This window comes from Myotis davidii, unplaced genomic scaffold (assembly GCF_000327345.1).
Source record: "Myotis davidii unplaced genomic scaffold, ASM32734v1 scaffold494, whole genome shotgun sequence".
Classification (NCBI taxonomy): domain Eukaryota; kingdom Metazoa; phylum Chordata; class Mammalia; order Chiroptera; family Vespertilionidae; genus Myotis; species Myotis davidii.
In genome coordinates, this window is record NW_006285480.1 from 131,917 (window position 1) to 148,208 (window position 16,292).

A 16,292-nucleotide genomic window follows, 5' to 3' on the forward strand; every position below is an offset into this window, starting at 1 on the left:
GTTCCGGTCCTGCTGGCTGAGGCCCGGGGTTTTGTTTAGCTTCCATTTTGTAACATAGTTGCTTTGAGTGCCGCTCACAGCCAGGCCGTGGCAGGGGGGAAGCTTGGCTTCCTCCATCACTGGAGCAAGCAAGCCTCCTGCTCGCTCCAGCTCCGTGGCTGCCGGTCGCCATCTTGGTTGGGTTAATTTGCATACATTCGCTCTGATTTGCTGGTGGGCGTGGCTTAAGGCATAGAGAAGGTATGGGCAATTTGCATGTTTGTCTTTTATTAGATTAGATGTCTCCCCAATAAATTTAAATTAACAAAAAGAAAAATAACAGTGATAGGAAGAAAATGTCAAGATAAAATTATCAAATTTCAATATATAATTGTTAATTTGAGGTTTCAGATTTAAATTATCTTTAACAGTAGACAATATTATTAACATTTAATCTTGGTAATTAAAAAAGAAAAAGGAACCCATATTTTTAAAACTGGTCTCTGTTATGGTTACTGTGAGTAAGGAAAGTGAGGTAAAATTCAAAAAGTAACTAAGGATTTCACAATATAGCTATTAGACTTTTAAACTTTTTTTATAAATGCTGTATGAAAAAATAGATTCTTATTTCTGCTATTGTTAGCAAGACTCTTGGATTGTGATGCCATTTGTTCATACTCCAACTGCTAGGGGTTTTTTTAAAGTTATTTTTTGGAATCTAATACTGTGTTTTAGATATCTTAATAAATGTTTAATAAATTTTAGCATTTTAAACTTTTTTGAGACAATGATATTAATTTTACTTTTAATTTATTTCAAGGCTGCTGTCAGAACATTTTAGAGAAATTACATGATACTGCTTATAATTATTCTAAGAACTTAATAGTTCAAGAAATTAATTTTTTAATTTTAGTATTCCTTGAAGTAATTAAAGAGAATTCTGGACCCCTTCTCTTTTTCCATTTGATTATTCTGTTTGTTCTCTCCAAGTTCATGCCTTACTGCTTGCTTATTTCCTGCTATTATTCTCTTCAACAAACTCAGCATCTGAACCTAACTCATCTCATTGCCCCTGTGTAGTTCATGCTCTTTCCTCAACCAAAGCATGTGATTCTGCTCTTGGTCCCCTGTAGAGCAGTGGTTTCTCAAAGTGTGGTCTCCAAGAACTTGTTAGAAATGCAAATTTTAAGGTCCTTCCAGACCTAGTGAAGCAGAAGCTTTGGTGGTAGGGCCCAGCAATGGGTTTGAACATCCCCTCCAGAGGATTCTGATGTGATGTGCCAAAGTTTGAGACCCACTGGACCTGTCATTCTTACCTACTCACACCCTGTAAGAGTTCAGACCTCTCAGTGTCACAGAACTTTTCTGATCAGAGCTCATACTGAAACCCAAAATATGGTCAGGTCCAAGCTCTTTGTCTTGTAAAACCAAAGAATGGATTCACGGACAAAAATGATGGGAAGAAAACAAAATTTATTGGGGGGGTGGGGGTGGAAACAAAGCTTCGGGTTTGAGGGGAGAGTGGGGAGGGATATACGAACTTACTGCTGCAGGAAGGGGACCCAAAATGGTTACCTGCTCTTGGTCTAGGGATATTCATATACTCTGCTAGCTTTTTTTTTTTTTAAAGAGAAGAAAGACTTTATTTTATAAATTAAATTCTTTATTGTTGAAAGTAGTATATATGTCTCCTTTTCCCCCCGTTTACCTCTCCTGGCCCCCAGCACATAGCTTTATCTGCTAGCTTTTGATTGATCCCTTCAAGGAATTCTGGCAATATCCAATTATATCAAAGTTCAAGTTCCCACCTGTGGGAGGACCTGATTGAGGACTGCCACTTCAGGTTTTGAGGTGACAACACTGTTCCCTCCCAGTTGGGTTCCACCTAGCTAGTTCTAGGTCCTTTGTTTGCCTCCACATGGTCCCTGCCCTGACTGTCTACCTAGCTCTGTTTTTCTATCTCAATACCACTGATGTCCTCTTTCTCAATAGTCACAAAATGTAAATAGACTCTATCCTTCATTTTGGCCAATTATTCATATACTGCTTTGTACCTAACAGACCACTATAGTGACACTATAGTAAACATTTAATCACCAGGAATATATTAAGTAAAGTTATAAAACTAGTCAGAGAGACAGCAAGGAAAATATTTTAACTTTAGTAATCTTTACAGATGCTTAAAGTAGGTGCTATGGAAGTGCATTTCTTTGCTGTGAGACAGAGGCGGGGGAAGATACTTGAAGTACTATTAAGCATTTCAAGGCAATTTGTTTATAATAGAACAGCAGATGCAGCTACCATGTATTAAGCATGCACTATGCTCCAGGCACTATGTGCTTTATAAATTAGGTAATATTTTTCCCCATTTTGACAATGAGGAAATTTAGGATTATAGAACTTAAGAAATTGTTTAAAGTCATATAGCTAGTAAGTGGCTGAAACAAGAGTCTAATGTTGATCACCTGACCCCAGAGACAACATTTTACCACTGTGTCAAACTACCTTTTGATATTTCACTATTTTATGCCAGCTGTTAATGACTGGAACTAGGGAATATAAATTGTATTCAAAATATTTATATTGTAAATTAAAGTACATTAACTCTGAAAATCAACAGCCAAATTATTTATCTAAGTAACTGATTCCATTGATTCATGTATACAGTTGAGAAAATGATGAAATAAATTGTTGATTTTTCTATTTGTTGTGAAGCATTTTGAGTAGGATACAAAAAAGTTATAAGAGAGCTTGGATTTTAGTTGCAAATACAAGAATGAAAAGTTAAAAAATTGAAAATTTAAGTTATCTTTCAAAATAACAACTGAAGAGATGCAAAGTAGAATATGATTCTTTTCCAAATTAATTTTTGAAAAAATTTATTGTTATAAAGGTCCCAAATTATAAACAAGCTAACTAGTGTGTTCAAGGAAAACTTTGTAGAAACAGCCTTGAACAAGGTCTTGAAAATGAAAGGATAGAGAAAGGCATTTGAGAATATGCAAAGAGCCAAAAACAAAAGGCCTTTTCATGGGAGAATGAGTAACATATTCACCTAAAATGAGAATTCAGAAAGGTGAGTAGTTGTAGATAAGACTGAAAAGGTAGATTAAGTCTTATATTGTAGGAGTCTTGGTTGCAAATCACAGAACCTCAGCCTGAACTGACTTAAGTGAGAGGGGTGGTTATGAATAGGAAGGAGTAGTTCAGAGGATTTGAAGAAGCATCAAAAGCAACAACACTAGGTCTTCTAGAACTGGACAGTCTCTCCATCTTATATCTTTCCTCTCTCCGGAGTAGTTGCATTCTCTCAGCGTATTTTTTTTCAGTTGCCAACAGCTCTCTTCTCTTAGTTCCAATTGGAAAATTCCAAGGAGGGATACTCGTCCAGCTAAGTCACATTCCTATCCTTATATCAATCAGGTGTGGCCAGGAAAACAAGGGATAGGCCCAGGACAACAGCCACAGGCCCCGAGGGAAATCATTGGAGCCAGGCACCTTCAGTGGCACCAGACCATTCATCGATGCCTTGAATGCTAGGTTAAGAGAGCTGAAAACTTGATCTTTAGCTAACCAAGAATCAAGTGTTAAGACAGTAGGAATAATATAATTAGTTTTTTTGAAAGTTTAGTATAATGATCTGTACAATATCCTTTCTTTATTGAATGTTGTTAGTCTCTAACCACTAATTATGTTTTCATTTCTTACGATGCTTGCTATTTTCACCACTTAATAGTTCTCAATACTCAAATGATATTGGGGGGATGGAAACCCCTAATTTAATACTGTGGACCAAATTGGAAGTATTGGTACATATATGTTTGTGGTCTGAGTAAAAGTAATATTTCTGTTCTTTCACACTTATTGAGAGGAGCAAATTATATACAACCAGAAAAAAAATCAGAGATAACATTTTAAGAAATAATTTTGTGTTTTAGAACCTTGTTCTTTAAAAAGAAGTTAATGTAATAGATGCACATGGTATTGCAGAAGTAATTTTGTGTTTTAGACCTTGTTCTCTAAAAAAGTTACAGTAATACATGCACAAAAATCAACACTTTTCTACTTTCCTGCCTATTCCCAAGAAGCAACTCTCTCAGCTTTTAGATTTCCTGGTAGTTAACTGTATAAATCTAAGTTTCTTGTTTTATCAAATGATTTCCCCATCAAAGGATGAGGATTTCAGAAACTTGCATTTTATTTTCAATTGCTAATTATAAATTGCCTGATATAAAGATATAATTTAAAGTTTTAAAGTACTTTATTTCTAATAGGGCTCCAGTGGTCCAGAATCTTTTACTGTCTACCACTACAATGGACTGAAGCAGTCAAATTATAATGAAAAGGTATGATAATTCATTCACATAGTGATTTGTCTTCACCTGGGTTGATAAAATAAATGTATGAATGTATGACAGTGTTTGATTCTCACAAAATTGTTACTTAAGGAGATTATTCCAAGAGTCTCTACTATTACAAGATATTTTAGAACAGGTCATATTTTGATTTAACCAATATATGGTACACTGAGATTTTCATTGGAATTTTGGAGTAATAGTTTCACTGTGACAAAATAACTACATCTCTGTGCATGTTGTTATCCTTGACTATGTGGATATTACTAAATCAACATTATAGTTTAGTCCAGTGAAAGTTACTGATCAATTCATGTGAAGAAAGGGATAATAGATTTTTGATGAGAAAAATATTTTTAAATGATTTAAATTAATAACCATAATAGTTTAGTTAACACTTATGGATCATTTCTCTGGAATTGTATTAAGTACTTTGTTTTATCTGAAGTTTCCTTCCACCCTATGAAGTAAGTATGGTCTGTATATTCCCATTTTACAGAAGAGGAAACTGAAGCACAGAGAGGTAAGCACCTTGCTAAGGTCAAACAGCCAGTTAAATGGCAGAGCTGGGAATGAAACTTAGTCTACCTTGGAGCCTGCCTTCTTACCTACTATGCTTTGTTGCTTTCCTTTTTGAGTGAATCATTGAAAAAGGCACCAAGGTGACTTATTTCCCATGTACTCACCTGGTTTAATCCAAAAGTTGGTCTCACTGATATACCCTTTTGAATTAAATATTAGCTTTGTCTACATATATCATACATCTGTTATGTTTGCATGGTTTTCAGGTAGCAATCACAGAAGATATATATAACTAATATTAGAAGGAGTGGAGTGAGGCCTGACACGTTTTTTCATTTGAAACAATCATGCTGGTTTCATAATGATCTAAATTGAGGATGGCTATAGAAAATAGATTGTAATGTACACTAAATACATAATTTTAGTTAGAGCAAATAAAAAACTGAGACTTATATTCCTAACAAAATATAAATTAGATGTGTTATTAAATTAGGTCTAAAGATCATTTCACGAGAAAATAATTTATTGATATATACATAGTAAAATAATATAAATTTGATAATAAGAAAACTTGGATGCTATTTCCTGATGTATTAATGAGTGCTTCATCTAGATTTTGAAATTTTACATAGCCTTGTAATAGGAGGTACTTTAGAATCACTACTCACCCACACAATCCCTGCAAGGTAGGTCAGTCAAATATTATCCATATTTTACAGATGAGGCATCTGAGACAGGGAGATTAAGTGACTCACCCAGGGTCACACAGGAAGTCACTGGCAGAGCAGGGATTGGAACTGAGTTCCTGATTCCCAATCCTGTCCGTGGTCACGCTACCTGTATATAGTAAGTTCATATCATGCTCATGACAAGCATCTGACATACTAACCAAAAGATCAGCAATCAAAGATGAAATATTCTCGTGGCAATAGTGAAGAATATAAAGCAAAGCATGTATGTCATTAAGTTGCAGAGGTATGATGTTATGAAGTTACTTAGGCCCTAGAAATATGGTGGACTATCTAATAAGATACTATTCAAAATATCTGAGGAAACAAAGGAAGAAAGCTGGCCAAGTGGGAGGGAGTGTGATCCAGCAGCTGGCACAAGCTCTCGGCCACAGAGGTAGGCACAGTGCTTTGCCCAGGCAGCTCTGCTGGAAACAGAATAAAGTTTTCTCATGTTCACCTGCCAGTTTATATTTGATATGATCATTGCCACTGCATATAAAGTACCCGGTTAGTTTTACATATCAAGCTTTCTCATTGATTTTTTTTTCTATCCTGACATCCTTTTTAATTTTCTAGCATGATTTTTCATGCAGCTAAGTAGAATAACTTGAGTTGTATTCTTTGTAGACAATGTCTTAGAAAAGAAAGTTTTACTGGCGGGGGGGTGGGGGCGGGGTTGGTTAAAAAGCATGAGTTGTAGTTTTAATTATAAATTTATTTCATCAAAACTAGAAACAAACTAATATATTAACCAAAATTTAAAAAAATGTATTTCACTTTAAAGTATGTCTTTAGAGCTTCCTAAGAAAGGAGTAGATTCATGAAACCAAATTATCTGACCTACTAATATAACATGCTCTATTCCTATATTTAATGTGTCTTTTAAGGAAACTCCTATTTAAGGGTAATGATGTGATTTCTTTTGGTTCTTTAGTCAAATAGTTTATGACTTTTATATTGGAAGAACATAATTGCAATCATGCATATCAGCCATTGAATATGTAAAAATCAGTATATGTACTTTGAAAGAAGGCACTCTAAATCTATTCCTTTTAAATTATAGTCAGTTTCCCTTGGACAAAAAGAAATTAATGACTGAATGGCTTAATATACACAGTGAGCCCTTATAATAAGTCAGGGCTCACATAGATACTTCTGAAAGATTGTTATTATAAATTAATCAGAATAAAATATTTTTTGATACCCACCTTCCAGTTTATATTTGATATGATCATTGTCACTACATATAAAGTACCTGGTTAGTTGTATATGTCAACCTTTCTCTTTGATTTTGTTTCTGTCCTGACATCCTTTTTAATTTTTTCTCCATAATTTTTCATGCAGTACAAAGTACAGTCATGATAAGTATTTCAGAAATATTTAATACAATCAATAGCAAATTTCATTGGCAGACATTCAAATTGCTTTTAGCCCTGGAAACTTATTGCTTAAATTGAAAAAAGTGAATTTAGTCTGTAGAATATAGAGCTATATTTTTATTGTATCTTTTTATTTTGTGAGGCAACATGATCATCTAAGAGCATCAATATTAAAACAGTAGGAATTATATAAATTGTTATATAAATAATTTCTTCCAAGTGATTTATGTTATTTGAAGAATGAATTTTCTTTTATCAGAAACAGTGTGCTTCCAGATTTTTAAGTGCCTTTTCTTGTCATAAACTTACAATCTAAAAACCAACTGGTCATCTAGCAGTTAAATCTGTATCTCCATCTTGTTTCCATATTTTCATGTTATTCAGTAAATAGATATTCTTGCTCATAATTTCTGTCATAATAAAATTAGGTGTAAAGTTTCACATGAAATAATATGCAGTGCCTTATTTGCTAGCCTATGAAAAATTTTGTATCCCTCATAAACATTTGCTGAGAATATTGATTTACCTAAGTGACTTTATTTTGTTCAACAGGTCATGTATGTGGAAGGGACCGCAGTTATTATGGGTTTTGAAGATCCCATGCTACAAACAGATGACACTCCTATTAAACGCTGTCTTCAAACCAAATGGCCATACATCGAATTACTCTGGACCACAGATCGCTCTCCTTCACTAAACTGATTTGCATAAGTATTTAAAAGGAAGATTGTAATAGCAGATATTGAAAGAGGGTTGTAAGACTGGCAGTTGGCTATACACTGGTATCACTGACTAATTGTAAATAACATAAGAACACATTTTCAGTGTTTAAGATATGTTTAAATTATTTATGTTAAGATTTACCCTATTTTAACTCTGTGTGTGAAATTTACTAGCAAAATTAAGCTTTAATCAAAGTTCACCACTTTTGCAGTTGGATAATTGGTCATTTATCAAATTACAAATATTTAATACTACAGCATTTGTATATTAAGTATCAAAGTTACTATTTATAAACTATTTTGGGGTTTTATTTCATTCAGGTATATTATATTGTTTAAATGATTCTGGCTTGCAATATATCAGCTTCCATATTTAAATGCAGAGTTAATTTTTATTTCTTTTTAAAAATCTGTTTCCCATTAGAAATACTAATAAATAACAAATTATCAACTTGGATCTTTTGACAATTGGCTTAGCTCTGGCATGTTTATAAAAAAGTAGAAACTATAAAGGAACATTACCGTTTATTCACAGATATATAGAGAATGTATTTTTTAAAAAGATAGTAAAGAGAATCTGTTTAATAGTCTTAACACTGTTAACTCTTACTGTATTGCCAAATACACTATTCTAAACTTGTCCCAACAGCCCTGTAAGCCAGGTTTTTTGTAAATTTATAAATATGATAGATGCATGAAAACATCTGTTATTAGTATATTGCATTATTTATTATGATCCTAGTGGATGGCTTAAATAAACACTTTTCTTTAAATGTACCTTTGCATAATTTTTTTACAGTAGTGTCTCAGGATAAGTAAATTCTTTTAAATGTTTCTGTCCAGTAACCCTGAGTGCAGCATAGAACAATTGCCTAATGGAGTCATATACCACCTTGAAAAGGAAATTAAATCTTATGGTTACCTAAGGGTTCTGTAACTCACCCAGCTAGAAGCACCAGAACCTGGGTGGCAGCTGTCTGGACCAGTGGACAAAAATACAGAAGCCTCATCTTATTTATTTTAGAGAGAGAATTTACTTTATTCTGATAGGCCTGTTGCCTAGCAATTTGAAAATTGTATAGCCAGAAGATACTTTCTTTCCATTACTTTCAAGGTAGACAATTGTTTAGTACCTTAGCAACTTCAAGACCGAACTTCCTTCAGCAGTATAGTTGAATATGTGTTTCCTCTGTTTGGATATTATTTTATTTTATTTTTATAGACATTGGAAATTATAAGTAGATTTTATCATAGGAAATAGTGGCACAAGATTTTATGTGTAACTTTTGGTAAAATTATGTTCAGGAGTGTGATACTAGCTACTAGACTTATAGCTGTAAAATATCCAGTCTTTTTGTGAATTTCACTACTTTTGAATTTATATGAAATATATTGTTTTAGAATTAATTCTCAAACTCTGTTCCTAAATCCATAAGGATTACAGAAAAGCATAGATTTTCTTAAAGACATTGAACCTAAAAAAATAGCATTATTTTCTTACTGTTGCTACAATAACAAACCATCCCAAAACTTCATGGCATAAAACAATCATTTTATAAGTTATGTGGCTCAGGAGTTTGAACAGAGCACAGTGAGCATGGCTTGTCAGTTTCTAATCTGGAGGCTCAACTGGAGACTCTGGAAGTATCTTTACTCATGAGTGGCATGACTGGAACCTTAGCTTGATCCAATCTACACCAAACAACTTTGGATATGTCTTATTTTGATATGTGTGTGGGACACTTACCAAGATAGACTGACTGTATACTGGACCATAAAGCAGTCTAGAAAATCCCAAAAGCTATATATTAAGCAGGATACTTCTGAATAATCCAAGAATCAAAGAAATATTGAAATGGAAGTTAGAACATACTTTTCACAATAAATGAAAATAGGACATAGCAGAAATTATGGGATGTAACTAAAGCAATGCTTAGAGGGAAATGTATGGCTTTAAAAACAGGGTGTCCTCCCCAAAATATATCTTTAACCACTTATGGTTCAATTAATGTTTCTTTTCAGATTTAACACATTGAAATGAATAATTATTCAAAGTGTGTATACATTTTTTGAGACACCCTGTTTATATATTAGAAAAGTAGTAAGTTTGGAAATTGGAAACTTAAGCTTTCACCTCAAGAAATCCAAAGTAAATAAAAGAAAGTAAATAATAATACAAAAAGGAAGGTATCCACAAGCAAAAGAATGAATTTGGAATTCTATCTCACACCATATACAAAAATTAACAAAATGACAAGAGATACAATTATAAGAGCTAAAACTATAAAATTCCTAGAAGAAACACAGAAGTAAATCTTCATGACTATGGTTTAGGTAATGGTTTCTTAGAAATTCCAAAAACACAGACAAGAACAAAGATAAAGTAGACTTCAAAAGTAAAACTTCAGTGTGTCAAAGGACATCATCAAAAAAGGAAGATGACAACCTATAAAATGGGAGAAAATATTTGAAAAGCATGTATCTCATAAGAATATGCATCTAGGATGTATAAGGAACTCAACTCATATAAAAACAAATATTTTTAAGTGGGCAAATGATTTGAAGAGATGTATCTCCCAAGATGACATAGAGACGGCCAATAAACACAAGAAAAGATGTTGAACATTAGTGAAATGCAAATCAAAACCATTTCACACCCAATAAGATGTTCAAAATAAGAAAGACAATAACAACTGTTGACAAAGATGTTGAGAAATTTGGACCCTCACCTTGTTGGGGGGATGTAAAATGAAGTCTCTTTAGAAACGCAGTTGTGCAGTTCTGAAAAAAGTTCAATAGAGAGTTAGCATATGACCCAGCAATTCTAATCCTTGGTATATACCCAATAGGAAAGATGAAAACATATTCACACAAAATTTTTATGTGAATATTCATAGTAGTGTTATTTATACTAGCCAAAAATAGAAAAAACTTCAATGCTCATCAACTGATGGATTGATAAATGAATATAGTATATACATAGAATAAAATGTTATTTGACAAGGAAAATGAATGAGTTATTGATACATCAATATGGATGAATCTTGAAGACATACTAAGTTAAAGAAGCCTATCATAAAATAAAGCTAATTATATGATTTCATTTATGTTGACTATCCAGAAATGGCAAACCATAGACTCGTGATTAGCCATCACCATTGCCTAAGGTGAAGATGAAGTGGAGGAGCAAGATTGGGGAACAACTGCTAATGTGTATTGAGTTTCCTTTTGGGGTGATAAAAATGTTTTAGAGTAGATAGTGGTGGTGATTACACAATTCTGAACATACAAAAAAACTGTGAGAAAAAAAAGACAAAAGGAGAAGTCAATGAAGTAGAAAGCAGATATATAACAGGGAAAAAAGTAAGCAAGGCCAATAGTTCTCAAAAAAACCCCTAATAAAATTAATAACAATATATTGAAAATATTGAAATAACACATGGTAGAAATTCTATACCTGTTGAAAAAGACTCACATACAAGCAAAAGCTAAGGGAGTGCACCACCAATAGACCTGCCATATAAGGAATGAATACTAAAGGGAGTTCTTTCTTTAAGTGGAAGTTAGAGGATGCTCATTATCTTCAAAAACATAAGGTGGCAAAAAAAATACTGTAATGGTAAATATATATCAAAATTAGATTCTGTAATATGGTTATTATACTGCATAATTACAACACTAAAGTTTTAAATGCAAACAGTAAAAATCATAACTATAATAATCTGTTATTGGACACACAATATAAGAAATATGCAAGCTGTAACATCAAAAACCTAAAATATAAAGAGGAGGATAAGTAAAAGTTTAAAGTTTAGGAATGCTATCAAAGTTATCAATTCAAAATAGGGTGTTATATTTTAAGATATTTTATATAAGCCTCATGATAACCACAAGAGAAAAAACCTGTAGTAATTATACCAAAGAATGTGATAAAGAAGTCAAAGCATACTGATATAAAAAAACATCAAAACACAAAAAGTAACAGCAGGATAAGAAACAAAGAACAAACTATAAAACAACTAGAAAAAAATTTTTACAATGGCAAAAGTAAGTCCTTATCCAACAATAATTACTTTCAATGTAAATGGATAAAATTCTCCAATCAAAAGACATAGAATGGCTGAATGGATTAGAAGACAATATTCAATAACATGTAGTCACAAGGGACTGACTTTAGCCTTGAAAACATACATAGACTGAGAGTAAAAGGATAGAAAATTATTTCCAGGACACTGGTCAAGATGCCAGAGTAGGTAAACTCTGCAGGCCCCCTCCCACAACCACATCAAAATTACAACTAAATTATAAAACAACCATCACTGAGAAACAACTGAAGACTAGCTGAACGAAATACACTTTAAAACAAAGGCTGTAGCCCAGCCGATGTGGCTCCATGGTTGAGCCTTGACCCATGAACTAGAACAGTTCTCAACCTTCTGGCCCTTTAAATACAGTTCCTCATGTTGTGGCCCAACCATAAAATTATTTCGTTGCTACTTCATAACTGTAATGTTGCTACTATTATGAATCGTAATGTAAATATCTGATATGCAGGATGGTCTTAGGCAACCCCTGTGGAAGGGTCGTTCGACTGCCAAAGGGGTCGCGACCCACAGGTTGAGAACCGCTGAACTAGAAGGTCATAGTTCAATTCTGTTGGGGCACATGCCTAGGTTTCGGGCTCGATCCCAGTGTGGGGAGTGCAGGAGGCAGCTGATTGATGAATCTCATCATTGATGTTTCTCCCTTTCTCCTTTCCTCTCTCTGGAATCAATTAAAAAAAAAAACATTAAAAATTAAATAAAGGCTGTAACAAGAGAAAAGAAGGTCAGCTTATTATGATAAAGGGATCCAACAACAGAATATAACTCACAAATATCTATAACTCAGTTTAGCAGCACCTAAATATATAACACAAATATTGATGGATATAAAGGGATCGGCAATAATACAGTAATAGTAGGGGAATTTAACACTCCATTGACATCAATGGATAGATCTTCCAGACAGAAAATCAACAAAGAACTAGTGGACTTGAATGACACATTAGCCAATATGGACCAGTCAAAAATACTACCTTTCTAAAGGATTTGGTACACAAACCTACTGGGGATGGACAGAAAAATATAACTACATTTAAGATATTCAAGCTCCCAAACAATCCAACATTTTATGGAATGGACTATGGTTTTTAGCAGGTTCCTGAAGTGGGTTTTTGTAATGTCACAATGTTAATCACTGCAATTAAATTTTGAGCTTTCACAGGCAGCAACAGATCTTATTCACATATGTAGTTCTAATAACAGTTTATAGTTTAAATTTAGACTTAATAGTGGTGTGTTGAATTGTTAGTCAATAAAATATTCATTTGTAATCCATTATAATCTTCACCCGTAAGGGAAGTTTCATGAACTGATTTTTCTTTTAAACTGCTGGGGTTACAAGTTTCCCCTAGTTGTCCTCAGTAAATATAATACCTAGTCCAAACATGATAAGAGATGAGTATGGAATAAAAGAACCTATTAAGATTCAACTGACTGGAGTTCCCATACTACCCTCCCCCCCCAAAAAAAAAAATTAAAAATGAGGATATTGGATGACCCAAATGAACCTTTACTGATGAAATTTGAATCAGGGTCGGTTACGAAATTACCTAATTTTGTAGGTAAATGGGATATGCAATAGGATAGAAAAGACTACTTTAGGTAGAAAGCATTCTCTCCTAATATAGAGCCAAACTGAGGGGCCAGCTTTGGTTTGGCTGCAGAGGAGTGTCCTCAGGTTTCAGCATGAACAGTGGGACTGGGGAAGATTCCTGTCATGATGAGTTCAGGCCTGGTACTTAGATATCTTGGAGGAAGCTGTGGACAGTGTCTTGAGTTTTGGCAGAAAGTGAGGTAAGAGATGGCCAAATGCAAACAACCTGGCTCAATCCTTTTTAAAAGTGTCATAACCAGGATGTGAGAAATTAGGAGCCAGGACCAGGCATTCCCAAAGGGGTGGGATCCAAGATGGTGAAACTCAAGCAGCAGACAGGAGGGGCTGTCCAGAAGGATAGGTTGAATTCATGTCATATCCCCACACACAGAGGAGAAAAGGGAAACCTAGAGATTAAGGTCCAAGGTCAGACATTGGTAAATGGAAGAGCAGGGACCCAAAGACAAGTCTTTGAGTAAAACTTACCTGTCCCTGAGCCTAAGGCAAGGCTAGATTGTCAATTAGGGAGTCCATGGTCTTCAGGGATTGGTCCAAGCAGATTACTACCCTTCCTCCTGCAGGCAGTTCCTGGCCGCCTGGGCCTAACGCCGTCTGTTGTTGGTGCTTCTAGCTCAGCTCTGTGCACTGGTTCATAGCCACTGTCCACCTCCACCCTCTTCCTTTGTGAAAGAAAATGAGAGGGAAAAGCGGAGGAGCAGAGAGGCTCTCTTGGGTGGTTCATCTTCGTGGGAGTATAATATTCAGAGAGCATCCCCTCCTCATGTTGGGGTTGGGAGCGGGTATGTGGTCTCCCCTCCCTGAACCCGAATGGGAGCAGCATCAAGAGAACTTTCTGAGTCAAGAACAAAGCGCCTCCTCAGACAGCAGATATGGGGATATATCAATATGCCATTCTGAACAAGAAGGAAGAAAATGGGAGCAGGGATGACATGGCAGCGGAGCTACTTGTTGGGAGCCCCAGGGGATGTAGCTGAGCTTGTCGTTTCCAGGCCCAGCTGGAATGGCTGGCTGCCCACTAGTATCTAGTATGTCCCACACCAGAGAACTGTGCAGAGGGAGCCCCTTCGCACACAGAAGAACTCACCCGTGGACCTACTAAGACACTGGTTGGCAAACCGTGGCTCGCGAGCCACATGTGGCTTTTTGGCCCCTTGAGTGTGGCTCTTCCACAAAATACCACATGTGGGCGTGCACGTTCAGTGCGATTGAAACTTCGTGGCCCATGCGCAAAAGTCGGTTTTCGGCCTGGGTAAGTCTATTTTGAAGAAGTGCCGTTAGAAGAAGCGGGTGGTGTCAGTCGGTTGGTGATGGGAGACGCGGCACAGGTGGGCCGCGGGATACGCAGCACAGGGGAGGCGCGAGTTGAGTGAGCCAGTCAGTCAGCAGCCTCGTGCAGTGGTTAGTGCTAGTCGCGTCCGCAAATCGCGTGCGGGTGACAAAAGTACCTACTAGAAGCATAAAGTTACCTGTATTTTTCCAACCAGCTGCAAATCCTATAGGTATTTTTGTCATCAATTTAAGAATTGTAATTATTTTGTGTTGGTGGCTTTATTATTATAAAATGAAACGTTTTTTTAGGTGCCCTGTTTGAGATGGCTACAAAGAAGAAGCAAAGAAAACCGGAAGACGAAAACCGTGAATTTAAAGTTGAATTTAAACTTGAATGTACCTACCTATATAGTTTAAGTTTAAAAAATTTGGCTCTCAAAAGAAATTTCAATTGTTGTAGTGTTGATATTTGGCTCTGTTGACTAATGAGTTTGCCGACCACTGCTCTAGCTTAATACCTTTTCTTCCTCTACAGAATTCTAAAAAAAAAGAGTTACCATTGTTTGCTAAAACAGTGAAAGATACAACAGTCAAAATGTCTTCGAATATAACCGACCAGCAAGTCGAAGATCTTAAATTGGTTACAGCTTTATCAATAGCAGTTGACGAGTCTTGTGACATAAATGATACAGCGCAAGTTTCACTTTCTGTACAATTTATTTCGTCTACAGGTCCTAAAGAAGAACTTTTAGGATTATTGCCACTCAAAGGTCAAACACGTGGAGAGGACATAGCAAATGCTGTAATTGAGTGCATTGAAAAACATCATATTCCACTCGATAAAATTGTCTCAATTTCAACATACGAGTCGAAAAGTATGGCCGGCGTAAGAAACGGGTTTGTTGCTATTTTGAAAGAAAAAATTAATCACGAGATACGTAACCATTGCATCATTCATCAAGAAGAGCTTTGTGCGCAGACATTTCCAGAAGAAATTTGCAAAGTTATGGAATTGGTGATTAAGATTATCAGCTCCACTATAACTAAAGCTCTTAATCATCACCAATTTAAAGAATTTTTAGTTGAAATGGAGAGTGAGTACGCAGATCTGCATAACAAGGTATGTTGGTTATCAAGAGGAAACGTTTTGAAATGTTTCGCTTCCTTATTAACAGAAATTAAAGCATTTCTCCTTGAGAAGGGTGTTCATTATCCAGAACTAATGAACGATCAATGTATCCCAAAATTTTATTTCATGGTAGACATTACGCCTCATCTAAATCAGCTTAATTGTAAACTACAGGGGAAAGGAAACACAATTTTTTCGATGTTAGAAGTTATTTCATTCGAAAACAAATTATCTCTTTTTGCTCAAGATTTTGAAAGAGAAACCTTGATTCACTTTCCAAGCCTGTTGAAACATCGCCAAGAAAATAACTCTGATATTGGCATTTGCTATTTCAAAACAACACTTTTAAATATGAGGGAAGCTCTTAACAGGTTTCAGGAATTCAGAAATAGCAAAGCAACGTTAGCCTTTGTTAAAAAAAACCTCTCAATGCTACTGTAACAGAATTAAATTTTTCTCCCTTTAATATTGACTTTGGCAACTTTGAA

At 35.1% G+C, this 16,292-nt stretch overlaps 1 protein-coding gene across 5 annotated transcripts in view; it reads left to right on the forward strand.

Annotated features, from left to right (window-relative positions):
• Positions 1-8,465, forward strand: part of FAM188A (family with sequence similarity 188 member A) — a 109,999-nt gene extending 101,534 nt beyond the window's left edge. For 4 of the 5 annotated variants that reach the window (XM_006756153.2, XM_006756154.2, XM_015559051.1 and 1 more), the window contains 2 exons: positions 4,254-4,325; positions 7,519-8,465. In XM_006756153.2, coding sequence (XP_006756216.1) covers positions 4,254-4,325; positions 7,519-7,668 — 222 coding nt within the window. In that variant the 3' untranslated portion in view covers positions 7,669-8,465. Of the gene's footprint in view, positions 1-4,253; positions 4,326-5,575; positions 5,703-7,518 lie in introns of all 5 variants that reach the window. The other variant, XR_435274.2, reaches the window with a different exon arrangement.
• The last annotated feature ends 7,827 nt before the right edge of the window (positions 8,466-16,292 follow it).